Genomic DNA, 17,049 nt, shown 5'->3' with positions numbered 1-17,049 from the left:
AGTATGCTCAGTTCATTTTGCAATGGTACTGATATGTGATATACAGCCTTTTGCCACTTCCTATCTGTGTCACCAGTGCTGTAAACTTCATGAAGCCATCATCGCTTAAGGAATGTTACCCATATGCCAGGGAGACAGGCTCTTGCACGCACACCAGCAATGAATTTCAGCAGTAGTTTCCTTATAGAGCTGAACTGAAAGCTGAGTTCTTTGTTATTTTCATGATACTCAGGACAATTTAAAGGTATTCTGAAGTTTGGCATTAGATTGTAAGTATTCACAGAAGCTGCCTGTCACAAGGGTAAAGTTTCATCTGTGCATGAGGTAGTCTTGATGGTTGGACAAAACTCGTATAGTTACCCTATAATTTTACAGATGCTCATATACCAGATAAAACTCCCCCCCTCACCTCCTCATGCCCTTGGTACAGAGATGATGTTGAAAAATGCTCTCAAGTCAACACATGCTTCCAATTGGAAACATGTTATATGGATCTTTTTTAGAAAATTCAAGGTAAATTTTGATTCCTAAAATAAAATCTGATTAAGTGATTAAAGTGACAGAGAAGTTGCTTCCTAATTGTCCCCTTTTCTGATTATTGGCCCCCAGTAGCTCTAGGACAGCTATTAGTAAATAAATAAATAAATGAAACTATAGTTAAGCCTACAGGCCTCTTTATTCACATTTTGCATTTTCTTCTCCTCAAGAAGAGCGTAGAGCACAATATATAGGGAAGAACTACTTTTGCAAATTTGACCCTTGCAGATTTTCATCAGATAATATTTTCTTTAGTGCTAGGGAAATGCTTTGACACCTCAGGTCTACCAGGCAGCACGACACCTCTTTACTAATGTGAGTGAAGTCTCCCCAGTTTTTGTGTTCCTCTATCTTTTTACTTCCTCAACACAACGACGGGATCGTCCAAATCTCTCATATTAATGAATAAAATTAAAGAAATAATTTTAGGAACGTAGTTGGAAAAAAAAATTGTCATCACCTTTTTACATTTGAGATACTGGTGCATGGAAGAGATATGGCTTATCAGATTATATCAGAATTATTTGTCAGATTCTGGAATCAAGCTAGCTGCTCCACATTCTAGTCCCCTGCCTTAAACTCAGACCATTCTTTACTGTTGTTTATAAAAGAATCAAACAGTATTTATTTGACCCAGACTTTTAATAGCCCCTGCCTGAGTTCATAAGTATGGATAGATGAGCAAGAGGCTTTTCCCTTGGAGCAGCTGTTGAAGACTACTCACATAACTCCTGCAGTGCTGGTGTTTTGGAGGACATAGGCAGTACTTGCTTTTACTCCTTCAGGGAACAAGCATCCGAAAACAGAAGAGATTCAAGCCATGCCCTGGTCCACTCTGGGCTATGGTTTCAGTGTTTTGTAGGGGGAAACCATGCTGTAACTGCCTAAGCACTGACACAGCCTGTACAGCACCCAAATAGAAAACAGCACAAAGAAGCATTGTGTCTACCTGTCTGACTTGCTTTCTTCCCTACTGCTATATTCTCATCCTTTATTAAATGCAGTGTAAATTCATCATCCAAGTTAAATTAAGAATATGTTTATAAGTCAGTAAAAATATTGCTAACTGTTCTCGGTGTTCCAGTTTGTTTTCTGGAAAACAATGGTTATAAAAAGGTGTTGGGAAGAAAAACAATGAAAAAAATGAAATACCTTACTCTTCAGTAACTGTAACAAAAGAAAAGAGAAATACATGGCTTTACAATGATCCAAGACAGATTTGTAACAAAGGTCATTCCTTCTTCACAGTGTCCGATTTTACAATTTTGTCATCAGTGGTTTATGTAAATGTGTGTTATTAAGGTTAGAAAGTAGAGAAGGCCAAGCAACAAAATAAATGTAAGCTTAAATAAAGTGACGACAAACAAAATGCTGATGCCTTTTCCTCTGTCTAGACCCCTGTGTGGAAAGCAGTGTTTTTATAAAACTCAGACAGAATTCATTTCCATACTGAGTGCTTAATAGTTCCTGTCAGAGCAAAACAGCTGGCAAACATATGGTATCCATTTCCCTGTATCACTTGGAAAAAATTTCACATGTAAATAAAACCAACATAAAAGTGTAGGCCTTTGAACCTAGAATCTTATACAATACATAAATAAGTCAGCACAGTGTGTTCTTTGTATTGGCCCACTAAGTTACATGCCTTTTGATTATTATTATTTTTATTTTTTCTTCGGAAATGTATTCTTAATCACTTCCAAAAGTATTAAGGTAATTTTCAGACATCCGTAACTACTAAGCTGGACTAATCTTTCACTTCAGACATTAATGTTGCACTGAAAGTGTGTGTATCTGTTTCCTTAGGAAGGTGTTCATGGCAAATTGTGTGTTTTGACCACAAATTAGATCCCACTGATATGCAGTTAGCACATGTAATAAATCTGCTTTGTTTAAACAGTATTCTTGACTTTTAGAATGCATTAACTCTTAGTGTACATTGAAAAGGGCATAGAAACTGCCTAAAGGCTTTAGTGGTTTTAGTGCTGTCCCTCAACTGAAAATAACAAAATAAGGAAAACTGTTTGCCAGAGTTCCACTGATTATGGAGATCATAAGTATCAACAGCTGACACTGTGTGAAAGAGTGCAAGTTCAGTGAGTTTGAGTTCAAGTTCAATAGGATTAAGAGTTCAGATGTCATAAGCTCCCTTTCTTCTCTGCAAGTCAGATTCACTAGTCAAACTCCATATCCTGCAGTGCACTGAAATAATGGTCTAGAAGGTCCAGAGCTATATGCGTGTGTGTGAGTGTGTGCGTGTGTGTGTATATATATATATATGTGTGTGTGTGTGTACAGTTTATATATATATAAGGGATGGAAAGTTTGACAGAGAAGCCCAGCACAGAGAGGGAAAGTGGAAGAGGAAACATCATACCTGAATAAGTAGGGTTAATTTTCAGATCACAGAATCACAAAATCATTCAGGTTGGCAGGGACCACTTGAGATCATCAAGTCCAATGGCTCTGCTTAAGCAGGGCCAGCTAGAGCAGGTTAAACCCAGGACTGTGTCCAGTCAGGTTTTGAGTATCTCCAAGGATGGAGACTCCACAATGTCTCTGGGTAACCTGTGCCAGCGTTTGACCAGCCTCACAGTAAAAAAGTGTTTTCTTGTGTTCAGATGGAATTTCATGTGTTTCACTTTGTGCCCATTGGCTCTTGTCCTGTCAGTGGCCATCACAGAGAAGAGCCTTGCTCCCTCTTCTTCACTGCTTCCCATCATATAATTATACCCAAGGATAAGATTCATTCTGGCACTTCTCTTCTCCAGGCTGAACAGTCCCAGCTGTCAGTCACTATTCATATGAATTTCCAGTTCTTGTATGAAAAGTACATCTCCCAGAGATAACAAGCCTTAAAAATTAAATTATTACTGTTGTTAAAACAAATCCACCAAAAAGTTTTGACTAACCTTTTTGTTGTCCTCCCAGAAAATCATCCTACTCTTATGATGTATCTCTGTGCAATAAAAAAAGCAGAGTGCTAATTAGTGTAGTTGGACAAGACCACTGTAAATGCCACTAGGCTTTTATTGACGCCCATTACTTGATTAAAACTACTTTATTTGTAATTGATTACAGTGTATGTCCTGTCTGAAGAAAGTTTCTTTTCTGGATTGTCAGATTCTTGAGCTGTTTTGATAGAGGTGCCATTAAGTCTGCTTAGATATGAATGTGGCATGTTATCATGTAATTCTTGTTTCCGGTGTTTGGTCAGGTATATCTTTAAAGCATGCTATATTATGTCACACGTCTGGTAGTAATCACTTCTAAGTCACATTCCTCTATTTCTCTAGTTTCCAGCAGCAGCTGGAACTGTGGAGTCTCAACTCTTATCGGAAATGCACAGAAACCAACAGGAATTGCAGATGTGTGCAATAAATTCAGACCAGTGAAGAGGGTTTCCCCATTAAAGCACCAGCCAGAAAGCTCTGAGAACAATGAAAGTGATGACCAGAAGAATCAAAAAGGAGAATACCAGAAAGGCAGCGATTCTCAATCTGCGCCTCCAAATGATGACCAGAGTCCAGGAGAAGGAGAGAGTCTTAAAAGCAAAAACATCGAGCCAACTGTTCTGCTTGGGGAGCTGGAGCACTATGACCTGGATATGGATGAAATTTTGGATGTGCCTTATATTAAATCAAGCCAGCAACTTGTTCCTTTTACAAAGGTAGCTCCTGAGAAAAAACTTTTGGGTGTATGTTCAACAGTGAATGGTCTTAGTGGCAAGACCTGCTGTGCAGGGAGCACAGAGAACTCGCCTGCTGGAGGGACGCAGTTCTGTGTGCTGTCTCCTGTGAAAGGCTCTCAGCTGAGAAAAACGCAGCCCATTGTCCTTGATCAGCACAAGCATGTAACAGAAGAATTAGAGCTTTCCCAACCTTTAGTTAAGTGTAGCTCAGTCCATGAATCTGAAGCCCAGGGCAAGGGCTTCCTCAGCAGGACATTTGTTGATCCTCATGCTCACAAAACAGAGAAGACTATGCCAAACTGCCACCTAAGGACTTTCCACCTGCAGACGGTAGTGGCAGAAAGCAAGCAGCTAGAGGAACTGAGTATGAACTGGAGCAGTGCAGGGGGCCCAGAAGAGAGGAGCGAAGAGGTGAAAAAAATTAAGAGCATCTTAAACATTGTAAAGGAAGGCCAAATATCTTTACTCGTAAGTATCATCTTTTTTATAAACCACATAGAATAAGGGCGATCTGTGATGTGGTGTATTAAGCCAGCAAAGCTGATGAAGTGTGCATTTTGAACCACTGCCCTTTTTATCTTGTACGCTCCTTAGAAATTGAGCATATGGGCTTCCAAATGGAAAGCTTTAATCGAATACGTAGCAAAACCAAGATACTAGTTTTATGTAAATGTGGCCAAGATTACTAGTTTATGCAGTACACTGAAATCATATATAAGGCAGGTGTTTTAACTACTGAGATCACTTAAATATTGAATTTAAACCTTAACTGAGTTTTGCCTTTCACAACATTCATGGGTCGCTTTGTTCAGTTATTGCTGGTTTACCTCAGTTGTTACTTAGAAGCTGATGATGGGAACAGAGGGGCTTCTGTTGTATTCTGATTATTATTCAGGAGTGTTTATGCTGTCTTGTTGCAGCAGCATTCTCGGGCAGGAGCTTTCTCTAAAGCCTCATTGGCCTCTGACCCATATGAAGTTTTTTAGTAAATTCTAACACTGTGATCAGGCACTATCAATGATGGTTTCCAAAGTAACTCGATGCAGGTTAACACAATGATGCAGAGCATGTGATCTCTACTCAGAACGGCTGGTGGAGGCACAGTATATGTTTAAGAACTGTTTTTGTTAAGATTTTTGTTTAGCTTCTCTGTTTACCAGTCTAGCTCAGGCACAAAGGCATGCTATTAACATAGCAACAAGAACAAAGGGAGATATTCAAAGACTAGACAGAGGCAGAAGAGAATATTAGATTGCTCAGTAAGAAATAAAAGCAAATTAAATTCACCCTGAGATAGGAATTGGGGGAAAAAAAGAGGTCGTCATAGGTAGGTAGATGGAAAGAAAATGCATATTTTTTCCAAACAGGTCAAAACCTCTGAATGAAGTAGACTCATTGAACAGTACTCTGGCAAGACTGCACAATTCTAGGAACTTATCATTGCTACTCCTTAACTTTGTCTTTCTTTTTCCATTTTCCTTCTGGAGTTTCTCAATCCAATTGCTTTGTTTCAAAATTAGATTGGGGCAGAAATAATGTATTAGGTTGTGTAGTACTTCAGATAAATATTCAACAATTTTTTTTGTGGAAACAAGCTGTCAAATAAAAGTCTTCTGTAACGTGTTTTAACTACATTTTTGATGGTGCTTAACAAGCTGCCATTTTTGTGATGAGCAAAATTAATCAGGAACGTTTTTTAGGAGTCATGGAAGTTTTCTGTTCAATTACTTATCAATATAATGCCCCCCCCTCAAAAAAAAAAAAAGAGAAAAAGGAGAGAAACCAAATGCTAAATAGGCAAAAATTATGAAAATATGGGTATTTTTGCAGCTACTTCATTGATCAAAGTAGTACAAAGACTTAAAGCTACTCAAGATCTTGCACTGTTGTATGACAACTGCATGAGAAGGAGTGAAACTACGCAGTGAATCAAGCCTGTGAGCATCCCACCTCTATCCTTTTGCTAAGGTTGCCACGTTCTGTATAGTGAACTGAAAAGCTCTTGGTTTTGAGTTATAAAAGAATATGCCTATGGGGAAGCATCTTTGTATTTGGCTTGTGTCTTTGGCTGTGAGGCTTAATGTTCTGTGTATCTTTTTATCTTTAGTTGTAACCAACATAATGCTTTTTTTCACAGCCACATTTAGCAGCAGATAATCTGGATAAGATCCATGATGAATGTGACAACAATCTGTTGCATGTAGCAGCATCAAAGGGACATGCAGAATGCCTGCAGCATCTCACTTCTTTGATGGGTGAAGACTGTTTGAATGAACGAAACATTGAGCAGCTAACTCCAGCCGGATTAGCAATAAAGGTAACTTGGTCTCTCTCTCTACTGTAATGTGACATAAAGGTCATTTATTTTCTTTCTGTGATGGCAATAAGTAATACATCCAGCAGGATGTTATTTTTCAAGCATTTTGGTAAGTGAGAGCAAAAAGAACTGTTGGCTGATACCACATAAGCAAATAAAAATGGATTACTATGCAGGATACAATATCAGCTGTATAACATTGACATTTTATATGTTGTTGTCAATGCATATACATTCATTTTTAAATCAGTTAACTGACTTTAAAAAAATTTGTTATATTTTAAGGAACTTTCCTTTAACTCAGACTCAGTTGTTTCTTTAGAGAGCATAACAGTTTCTTGATTTTTTACAAATACAAGTATAATCTTGTAAGTCAAGTGTGAGAACATGTTTACAAAGCATAAAAAACCTCTGATCCACATCCGGAGGTGAAAATTCTTGGATGTCTAGAACAATCACATCAAGGTTAAAATGTACATGTTACAGAACAACCTGTTAGAAACTGCAAAAATTGCTGTCAACGCTTACAGGAAAACCTATTATGTAGGAAAATGGGAAAAATATTGGTGTTGCTGCACTGAAATAAAACAGTGGTGTACAGGAAGGCTCATAATTTAACCATATTGATTCTGGTTCTTCAGTAAGTGAGATTGAATGGTTGAATGCTATTCCTTTTAGTCACTAAGTACCTTAATAAGAATCAAGGCAAGGGGTGAAATATAATACAGGAGTTTCTGTTTCTTCTGGGGGTGTATTGGGTTTTGCTTCTTGCAAAAACTTTAGAAACTGACAAAGGAGTGGTGGATTCCAACCTGCAGGTTTCTGTCTTTGAGATGTCATTTCAGTGACCTAGGGCCCTGGTGCAGGTTTCAGGGTTGGATTTTTTTTATTTTTCTGGGACAAGCTGTATGAATATAAAATTAAACTGATACCTAATTGTACTAATGAAATGCTATTATAGAAGTCAGGTATTTAGCTTCAATACCTTGGCCCGTGTCCAAACTGAATAGTTACAGCCTGCCAATTTAAAGTCATACAATTTTAGTTGAAAATCATTTTCTTTCTTGTTTTTTCAACCTGGGTACATAATGTGTTTATAAGCCAATAAAGCCTTTTGTCTTTTTCTCCAGAAAGATTGGTTTTTTAAATAATTGGTTCCTTTAGTTTCTCTATTACTTGAGCATGCTTAGACATTCACAGAAAAGTGTGTAAATGTAATGGAGTTCCTCATGTAAGTGAGGGTACTCAGGCCCAGGTGTTTCTAAGGATGACCTACATGGCTGGACTTGTCCTGGATCGTTGCAAATTTTTGTGAGAGCCTTAAACTAATCTGGCATAACTAAACTTTGTAGCTCTTGATCCTTACTCTCAGAGTGTTTTTGCACACTGATAGAATGGACTTTATTCTTCCTGCTCTCACTTTATACCATTAACTCACATAATGTTATCCCATGTGGGGCATGCACATAAGTTCTGCAAGAATTATGACTATCAGAATAGAAGAAAACTTATATGCAGGAACATAAATTTCCATGGAAGAGAATTTCGACAATTTAGTGATGATCCGTAACATTTCCCAGTAAAGAATGAATTAATTAAAACTAGTTCTTTTGATTAAAGGCGTCTTTCTGACCTTGAGACAAGAGCTAGAGAGTGAAAATGGAGTGGTATATTATGGCCAGTCGCACTGTCATATTGATAGTTTATTTTAACTAACTGTGGAGAAATCCCTTCCACATCAGCAAAATTATCATATTTAGCAGGTACTTAATTTTATTAATTCTTTAACTAAATTTTAAAAATACAAAAATATTTTACTCAGTTGTGATATAAAGGAAAACAAAATAAAAAATTATTAGTTAGTCATGCTTACCAATATTTGAACCCAAATAGGATTAGGAGTATTTTTCTAGCGTAGTAAAAAGAATACAAGTAGTTTCATTGTTTTGCTTCATTACTGAAATTGAGAGAAATAGATTTAAGTAGGTAAAGGAAAATGGTGTGCATTTTTGTGTTTATATACATACATTACATATGGAATGAATAAGACAAATATATAATTAATTTTATTCCAATTTTTCTTTCTCCCATATAATTTTAAATGGGTTAATATTTATTACATTCTTCTCCTTGTTCTTATAAAAATAAAACTGAAACTTGAAATAGATATTTCGTTCCTTCTCCTGATGGCTTTTTCCATTTTATGCGTACAGACAGCTTTTTATGTCATGTATGTTGACCTCTGTGAGGTTTTGACTGAGCAATTGAAATACTTGTTTCAGCTATAAATGATATAATAGCTTTTATGAACAGGAAAGTTGAAAAATGAAGTAAGAGCAGGCTGGAATGTAGGTCATGCCAAACTGCATTTACGAAGGTACCATTGCTGAAAAGGGGCTGCAGCAAGAGAAGCTGCTAAAAACTCCCACCTTTACGCTGAGCCACATGCATACTCTGAAGAAAATGTTCCATCTGTTTCCACAGCATCTATATCCCACTTCATATTAACTTGCAAACTACTAGGAGTGTGCATAGCAGCTTGGGAATCTTGAGACTAGGCTCTAAAAGGTGTTCAGGGCCAGAACCATCTCCTTGTTTGTGTTTGTACAGTATCTATTACAGATAGGTCCTAATCCATGAGGATTAGGTGTTCAGATACTACATACATGAGAGTAACTTAGGAAGTGTGCATGTAATTAGTGATTAATGAATACTTGAGTTTGTAGGGAGACTGTTCACTCTGCTCCAGCAAATGATCTCATTTAGTCATTGAGCCTTGCTGTCCAAGTGATAGAAACAGAACTATGGTTTTGCTCTGAAAAATCTGAGAGTGGGGACCAGATTGTGTATGTAAGACTGTCTGACTGGCACTTTCACATTGCCACTTTCACTATAATCAGTAGCCAAACTGTAAGTAACACAGGACAGCAAGATAAACAAGGGCATTACATGAAAGCAGATAAAAGAACACATTTTCAAATGAACTGGAATTTCATAGCATTTTGATAATTCTGATAAGCTTTTCCCTGTTTAGTAGAAGTGTTTAGAATTGAAACAGCTGGAATGTAAAATTTGTTTTTATTTGTTTAGAACGGTCAGCTGGAGTGTGTCCGATGGATGGTGAGTGAAACAGAAGCTATTGCAGAATTAAGTTGCTCAAAAGACCACCCAAGCCTTATTCATTATGCAGGTTGCTATGGCCAGGTATGACTTTCATTTACTTTTCCAAATAGGTTATTTAGATGCTTATACACAATTTCAATTTAAAGCTTGTTTATAATTTTGTGGCTTTTAATTACAGGTGTTCTTAATTAGTTCAAATACAGCAAGATCTTTTCCAACTTAATCTGTGGGGTTTTTTTCGGTATTTTCCCTCTTAAGTTGTTTTTTTTTTGTTTTTTTTTTTAAGCTTTAAGTGATGGCTAGGAGAAGATCAGCTGGCATATTGGGCCAACCTATTCAATCCCAGGAACATCAGGGAAGATTAGCTGTCATGATCCCTAGAGGACTCCGAGGACACATCAGAAAATCACCAAACATTTTGGCATAGTTCATATTCTCTTTCCAGGAGAGACTAATCTCAAAAAATTTTGGCAAATTCTGACAATTTAGGAATTCAGTATATTGGCAGTGAAGTGAAGTGTGGTGAAACTTGAACATCATCTGTCTAGCTCTAGCCAGTTTTATTGAGAATTACATATAAAAATATGTTGTAAATCAATAGTGTTCCACACCTAACTTATCTATAAATCTAATGATGAGAAACCACAGAAGTACAGCATTTCAGTGCTTTGCTAATGTCTGGGGAAACGTATACTACTTAATTGCACCACATTCTCTTCCCACAAAGTCTGTTTTTCCTGAGTAGACCTTGCAATAACCCCTCTTCAAAGGACCTTCTCCAGGATCTTCTATGCAAGGAATAGTGATCGGTTATTCTACTCTAATCTCTTTGGCAGATGGGCCACTTTATCATGCAGTTTCTTCAACAGACATTAAGGATAAATGCATAAAACCCACTATTTTTGTGCTAATGCTTTTTTTTCTTTTACTTGTTAAGAGAGAACAAGCAAAATGTAACCACTAAGAAAATTATCTTTTTCTTTCCTGTAAAGTGTGGTTGTTTCGTTCAATGCCATACAATTATTGTGGCTTATTTCTGCTGTTAACTGATCCTGTCCAAGAATGAATTTACTGGAGGGGGAAGGAAAGAGAGGGGGCAGGTTTGGAAGGCTATAGAGCTGGAATTCTACCCTTTTCCCTGCTGTTTCTATCGGCACAGAGACACCCTTGTTTTCATGCTGTGCAAAGACCTCCTTTGCCTTTTCTCCCCTCACCTACTATGCAGATGTTACTGGTGCAACTTAGGACCCTGCCGGATATACTGATTGATTGTGTCCTGCTTTCCATAGCAAGTTTGGCCTGTAAACCTAGCACTGAATATAGGGAGGCTGGGAGCCAGATCAGAACTGGATTTGAGAAAGGCATGTTTGCTACTGGCAAGAAAAAGTTTGGAAGAGAAAGTGTCATATGAACTTACATTCATATCTTCAATTGATTAGCCTGATTTTGTCTTCATCTCTAGAGATATTTATACAAACTAAATCCAGTGAAGCTTTGGGTTTTTTCAGTGAGCTATGGTGTCTACTGCCAGAAACAGATCTGGCACACTTTATCTAGATTCTTTTCAGAGCAGGACAGAAGCTCTACCAGTTAAGAAACACCAGCTACAATCAGCCACCCATGAAATTTAAAAAGGTGATATATAAATTGCTGCCAAATTTTTTTAGTTAGCTGAATGCCAAAGAAAGTTCACATGTAATGTCAATTATCTTTTTTTTATAATGCACAAACATCTTGCAAACATGAGGGAATGCTGAGTCTGAAGGGATGCCAGACTATCTTACCCAACTGTGTTAAGAAGAAAAAAACTGAGAAATTCAAATGCGTAGTTGGCACTATCATTGAAGCTTTAATTTATTTTACCATTACGTACACAAGAGATAATCCATGTAAACACTGGTCGTGGCAGAATTACAAGAGTAATATTTTTACAAGGAAGACCTGTTATTGAATCATTTTCTAAAAGAGCCAGTCAGTCTATTGTTTCCCCAGGCATTAGACATGCGCACCATATTTTTCTTCAATAAGTATCATTTAGAATGGGCAGCAAAAGGGAGTTCATAGCAATACTCCTATGTGAAAGGTGATCAAACAACAGTCATGGCGTGACTCCAAAGACATCTCCACAATATTATATTTTTCCAGTGAGAGAGGAACCACAGAAGTTCATCTGATGGAAGACGAGAAGTCAACCTGTAGCCTGGTCAGCATACCTCCTAGCAAGGGCTTCTTTAAGCATGCAAGAAGCAACCATGGTTGTTGACAGGCCTCTCCATGCCAAGCATAAGTCATGGGTACATGGCAGATCGTGTACCAGCTGTGTCTGGCACAGTCACCATGTGACAGGAGGGGATGCTGGTGCAGTCCTAGGTGCACATATTAGGCCCTGACTAAGCTTCAAAGGGCTGTAATTTCTTTTCAACACAGATGCTGTGGTAGCATGGACTGCACAGTTAAGAGGCAGAGAGTGGGGAATGCCAAGGGTTTGTTGCCTCTGAGGTCCAGAGAGTCTAGAGGGACTTTGGGGAACCAGAGCTACAGCATGACTGAAGACCTAGAAGGGGTTCTGTGCACTACTTGTCAGTGGTGTAGTGCTGGAGAGTGCAGTGGGGAGGAGTGTGTGACATTCAGATATGCAAACGCCTAACACCACACCTTTTTTGCACCTCCGAATGTTTGTATTCCTGTCTAATGTCATTTTTGCAAGAGTAATGTGTTGTTTTCACTCGCTCCTACTCCTCTGCTGTGAAGGGATACTGAGAAAGGCAGCTTATTTATTTAATGCTGGGTGATGGGGCTAGGTTTAGCTGTAGAATCGGTACTCTTCACCATGCTAATCCTTCCATTTGTAGTCAATTTAATTATTTAAATGGTCTTTGTTAGTTGTTCTTTCTGCTTCAAAAGTCAGTTGATGGAGCCAAAGTCTGCAGCCTGTCCCAAAACAGAAATTACATATTGTGACATTTTCCCAGAATCTTTTCTCAGGGAGGTTTGAATTATTATAGGTCTAGAATATGCCAGAGGGATGTTAACCACTGCTACAACATAAGACCATTGTAGGTCTTAAAATTATCAGATATACTGAATAATTTGTCAGTATTTATCAGTGCCTGTTACATAACAAATATGTGATCATTTTCCATTATCTTAATATCATGAATTTTCTTATTATCCTTCATTTTGTCTGAATAAATTGAGTTGATGACTATAAACCTACTCTTAAGAGTACTTTTCTTCCAAATACCTAATGTGAGTGTTACTAAAGTGATACATGATATATTTTGATATATGATGTTTTCATTTTCCCTAGATGTAAGTGAAGAAAATAGGTTTTTTCTTTTTTTCTTTTTTTTTTTTTTGTGAAGGATACATTTGTTAAAAAACAGTCATTTGAGAGAAACACAAACTATCTGAGTAGGCCTCTGACTCTGTGCCTGTGATCAGCTGATGCACAGACAGTCCTAAGTACCGATGATTGCATTTAGCCATCCAGGCACTTGATTTCCATGATGATAAGATAAATGACTAGAAAGCATCATTTGCTCCATGCTGATTGTGATCATAAAATTACAGAACATGCTTAACATTCTGGTGCCTATTATGTTCCAAAGAAATATGTAATTTCAAAGCTATAGTTGTCTTCAAATTCTGCAGAGGAGCTTTGCTAAAATATTTTTCTTTTAATTATTAAAACATAAGGGCAATTCATAGGACTAGTGTAATCCTTCTTCACTGCTGGCCAACACCACAGGCATCTCAAGAAATTGCTCAAAAGTATTTTAAAAGGGATATGTGATCTGAAGTCATCTCTTCATGCTGGCTGTCAGCTGTATTGGGCATTCAGCCAAGGAGAAGTAAAAATACCTATCCCTTCACCCTGTAATAAAAACAAAACTGCTGTTAAAGTGGAAATATGAAGAAGGTAAGTTCCAGACAGACTAGTCCTCTGAAGTAGTGAGCAGAGATCCAGGTGCTTGAATGGGCAGAATTGTTTAGAGGAGACCTTAAAGAGTCTCAGGATCCATCTCCTTTTCCTTGACATTAAAATTTCTGTGGTACTTTTATACATAAAATGAGGTTTATAGCCAACGTTCCTAGCTAGAATTTCCTTTCCTCATTCTTATTCATTCTTTTTCCTACATGATTACTGCTCAGAGTCCTAGACATGCTTTCAGTACTGTTTTATTTAGGTACACTTCACTCTTACAGACCCATGTATCTGTGGGTGATTATGTACTTACATACCACTGAAGCTACCAAAGTGCTGCAAGGTTAAGTCTGTGCATTGGTGCTTGCCTCACCGACACTAGAATCTACAAAGCCCTTTTGAACTAGAGGTCCTAGCCGGTATAATGCATGACATACCAATGGAAGATAATAGAAAATACATGTTTAAATAAAAAAGTTTTAAGATAGAAAGTAATTTATTCTTTTCAGCTATTCAGGTGCAAATACTGGGAGTACAGCTGTACTGTATGGCATAGGCAGCTATGCTTTAATGGACCTCACTTTTTTATGTAATCTGTACATTTATTCTAGATTTTCAATATGTATCACATTCAGCAGGGCACAATGAAATTTAATCTGAAGAGGCACGGAAGGTTCCTAGAGAGAAGAAGGTTTTTCCAAATAAACCTGCTGGGGAAAATAAGAAATTAATTAAGTTTAGTGCACATATATAAACTTCACTGTTAGAAATGAATACCCATATAAATGTGTATTACACCTCCATACACACACAAAGAGTGAAGTTAAAAAGAATTAAGTTGGCACCTCAGTTTTGGCTTCCAGGCTTTCACTTGCAAGTTTTGTAGTCCAAGACTCCCCAACCTTCCCAACATGCAGGCACATATAAATGGTCCATTAGTCAATACACTGAGATCTCAGGATAGAGAGATTTCCTTGTTTTAGTTGTGTTGCTTCTCCTCTTGCACAACATCCCAGAGCTGAGGCATGATGATAGATTGGAAGAATCTAATTGCTCGGCTCTGTGATCTGCACATACTCGTGTTTTAATTTTCCAAAGAGGCTTGTGAAGTTTCACCAAATTTCACAAGCTGTTTTTCAGATTGACACACAGGCTGTTCTGCCTCAGGTCTCCAACATACATGCATGCATGCTTTTTAATGTACAATTTCTCAGAATGTGTTACAGTACTCATATTTTTCCTATTGTCTTTTTATAAAAGAAATAAAGTGTTTTGTCTTACTTCCCTGGGGAAAAAAAAAACCAAATCAGAGGCAGACCCATGATACACTAAGTCCTACAAAGTTTCGAGAGACTGAAAACAAGGAATTATTAGACAATGTTAGTAGCAGATGACAGAACCAGTATTCCTCTAGTATATTTAGCTTTTCATTATTTCATTATCTTTTGTGACATCTCTTTCCCTCTCCCCCTAGGAGAAAATCCTTCTGTGGCTTCTTCAGTTTATGCAAGAACAAGGGATTTCACTGGATGAAGTTGACCAGGATGGAAATACTGCTGTTCACATAGCTGCTCAACATGGCTATCTAGGATGCATACAGGTAGAGTGATATATAAGATATATCAGAAACACCTTTACATCAAACTTGAATGACAACAACCATTAAAATGATTATAGATCTTACAAGTGGGAATAATTATTAATACATTAAAATATACTAGAAGGAAGAACTTTAAACCTGTAGGACTCAGACTGAAATACCAAAAAGCTCTGGTTTTTTGGATTCCATTCTGTTATGGTATTGTTAGCCTAAAGTAACTGTTGTACTGCAAGAAGAAAGCAGGATTATGTTGTTTCTACATAAGCAGGTAATGCATGTGTTTTTATGTTACAAAAGGGCAGCCAGTGTAGATATGACTACTCTACTGTTCTGATACTTTCCTTCTGTTTCTTTTTTCCAATGAATAGTTGTAGTTCTCCAGCTTAGGGGGAGTCTAACAGATAAGTTTGTTCTCTGTTGAAGGATTTCTACCTTGAGTAAACCATCCTTTCCAGACTTGTAATCTTTGAATGTATCTATGCTAAACAAGGCAGCGTGATGGTGATTTCTAACTAATTCTCAATGAATCAGCTTCGCCACTGAAAGCAATATAGTTCTGTTGTAGATTACTGCTGAAAAGGGTAATTTGTCCTGCTGAGAAGGCTTACACAGCTACAGTACTTTGGGAGCCAGATCTGAATAAACCAGTTTGGATGCCTCTGTACAGTACCAGTGTTCAATGCAGACATACCAAAAAACTGTAAGGTTGAACTGGATGGCTAGGTGAAGCGTCTCGACTTTGCGTTGAATTGCAGATGTACCCTCTGTCCATCAAAGTTACTAGAACCCTTAGTCATAGGAGTACATTTCAGTATTTGGTGTTGTCAACCCTTTGAGTGAAAGCTCTTTGGAGAAGAAATAATAATAAAATTATTACAGGAGATTGCAGAAAGGTATCTGAGAAACAGATTAGTCACTGGAGAAGAACAGATAAAGAATAAATAACCACATGGCAGAAAGGCAGGAAATAGAAATCAAAGTGATCTAGTCAAGTAGGGGAGGAAAACATGTCTAAGAAGGAGTAGTAATTATCAGAGTCTAAGGACTCAGATGCATATCAGTAAACATGTTAATCCTATTATCACACATGAACTGATCCACAGCATCTCTTAGGCCAGTGCAAATACAGAAGGTTTGTATTAGTTGAACCCTAAAAGAAATACAGCTAGCCAATTCTCATTAGCTAACCTCTTCAGAGAGCTAAATATATTTGTGCACACTGTTATGTTTAATCTACAGAAGCATAGCTTATCATTATTATTATTATTATTATTATTACTACTACTATTACTATTATTATTATAGCAGACTATTTATATATCTGGACACAGAGAAGATGTAACTCCATAAAACCCAGTTTGAGAGTCTCACACAGTAAAGAAAGAAAAACAGGTGACAGTTGAGCTGAATGAATAATCTTGAAAAGAACACAGTGAAATAGATTTGGACAACATGACCATCTCTGCATTTTGTCACTGATGGGACATGTCTGTCTTTTAAAGATGTCAGGAATGGACCTTGTACAAATTCTTATGAGAATAAAATAAACAAATCATCACATTTGAGCTAAATCAAGTGTTTTTATTATTGTATTGTAGATAATTGCTATGATCAGTTGGAAAAAAGTGGGAAGAAATGTTTATGATTTACTAGTTTATGATTTACTACCATCTTTGTGGTAGGGTGTGTGCTTAGGGTTGATAACTCAACAATGCCTCATCAAGGTGTACAATGCATTTGAAGGAGAAATGAGAGTAGATGATTTTGAACAGAGTGGTGACACGTGCAGGCTGTTTTCATGGATAAAACTAAACCAAGAAGAGAATAGCCCTGCTTTCCCCATGAAGAACAAA

General features: G+C 37.4%; 1 protein-coding gene across 4 annotated transcripts in view; it reads left to right on the top strand.

Annotated features, from left to right (window-relative positions):
* The window catches only part of SNCAIP (synuclein alpha interacting protein), a 92,217-nt gene that overhangs the window by 55,204 nt on the left and 19,964 nt on the right, over positions 1 to 17,049 (top strand). For all 4 annotated transcript variants that reach the window (XM_075020305.1, XM_075020304.1, XM_075020303.1 and 1 more), the window contains 4 exons: positions 3,834 to 4,696; positions 6,366 to 6,545; positions 9,636 to 9,749; positions 15,071 to 15,196. In XM_075020305.1, coding sequence (XP_074876406.1) covers positions 3,834 to 4,696; positions 6,366 to 6,545; positions 9,636 to 9,749; positions 15,071 to 15,196 — 1,283 coding nt within the window. The remainder of the gene's footprint in view (positions 1 to 3,833; positions 4,697 to 6,365; positions 6,546 to 9,635; positions 9,750 to 15,070; positions 15,197 to 17,049) is intronic.

The sequence above is a fragment of the Buteo buteo genome, chromosome Z, assembly GCF_964188355.1.
Source record: "Buteo buteo chromosome Z, bButBut1.hap1.1, whole genome shotgun sequence".
NCBI classification, from domain to species: Eukaryota; Metazoa; Chordata; class Aves; order Accipitriformes; family Accipitridae; genus Buteo; species Buteo buteo.
The sequence above is the reverse complement of the archived record's forward strand: the minus strand, read 5'-3'. Positions and strand labels throughout refer to the sequence as shown.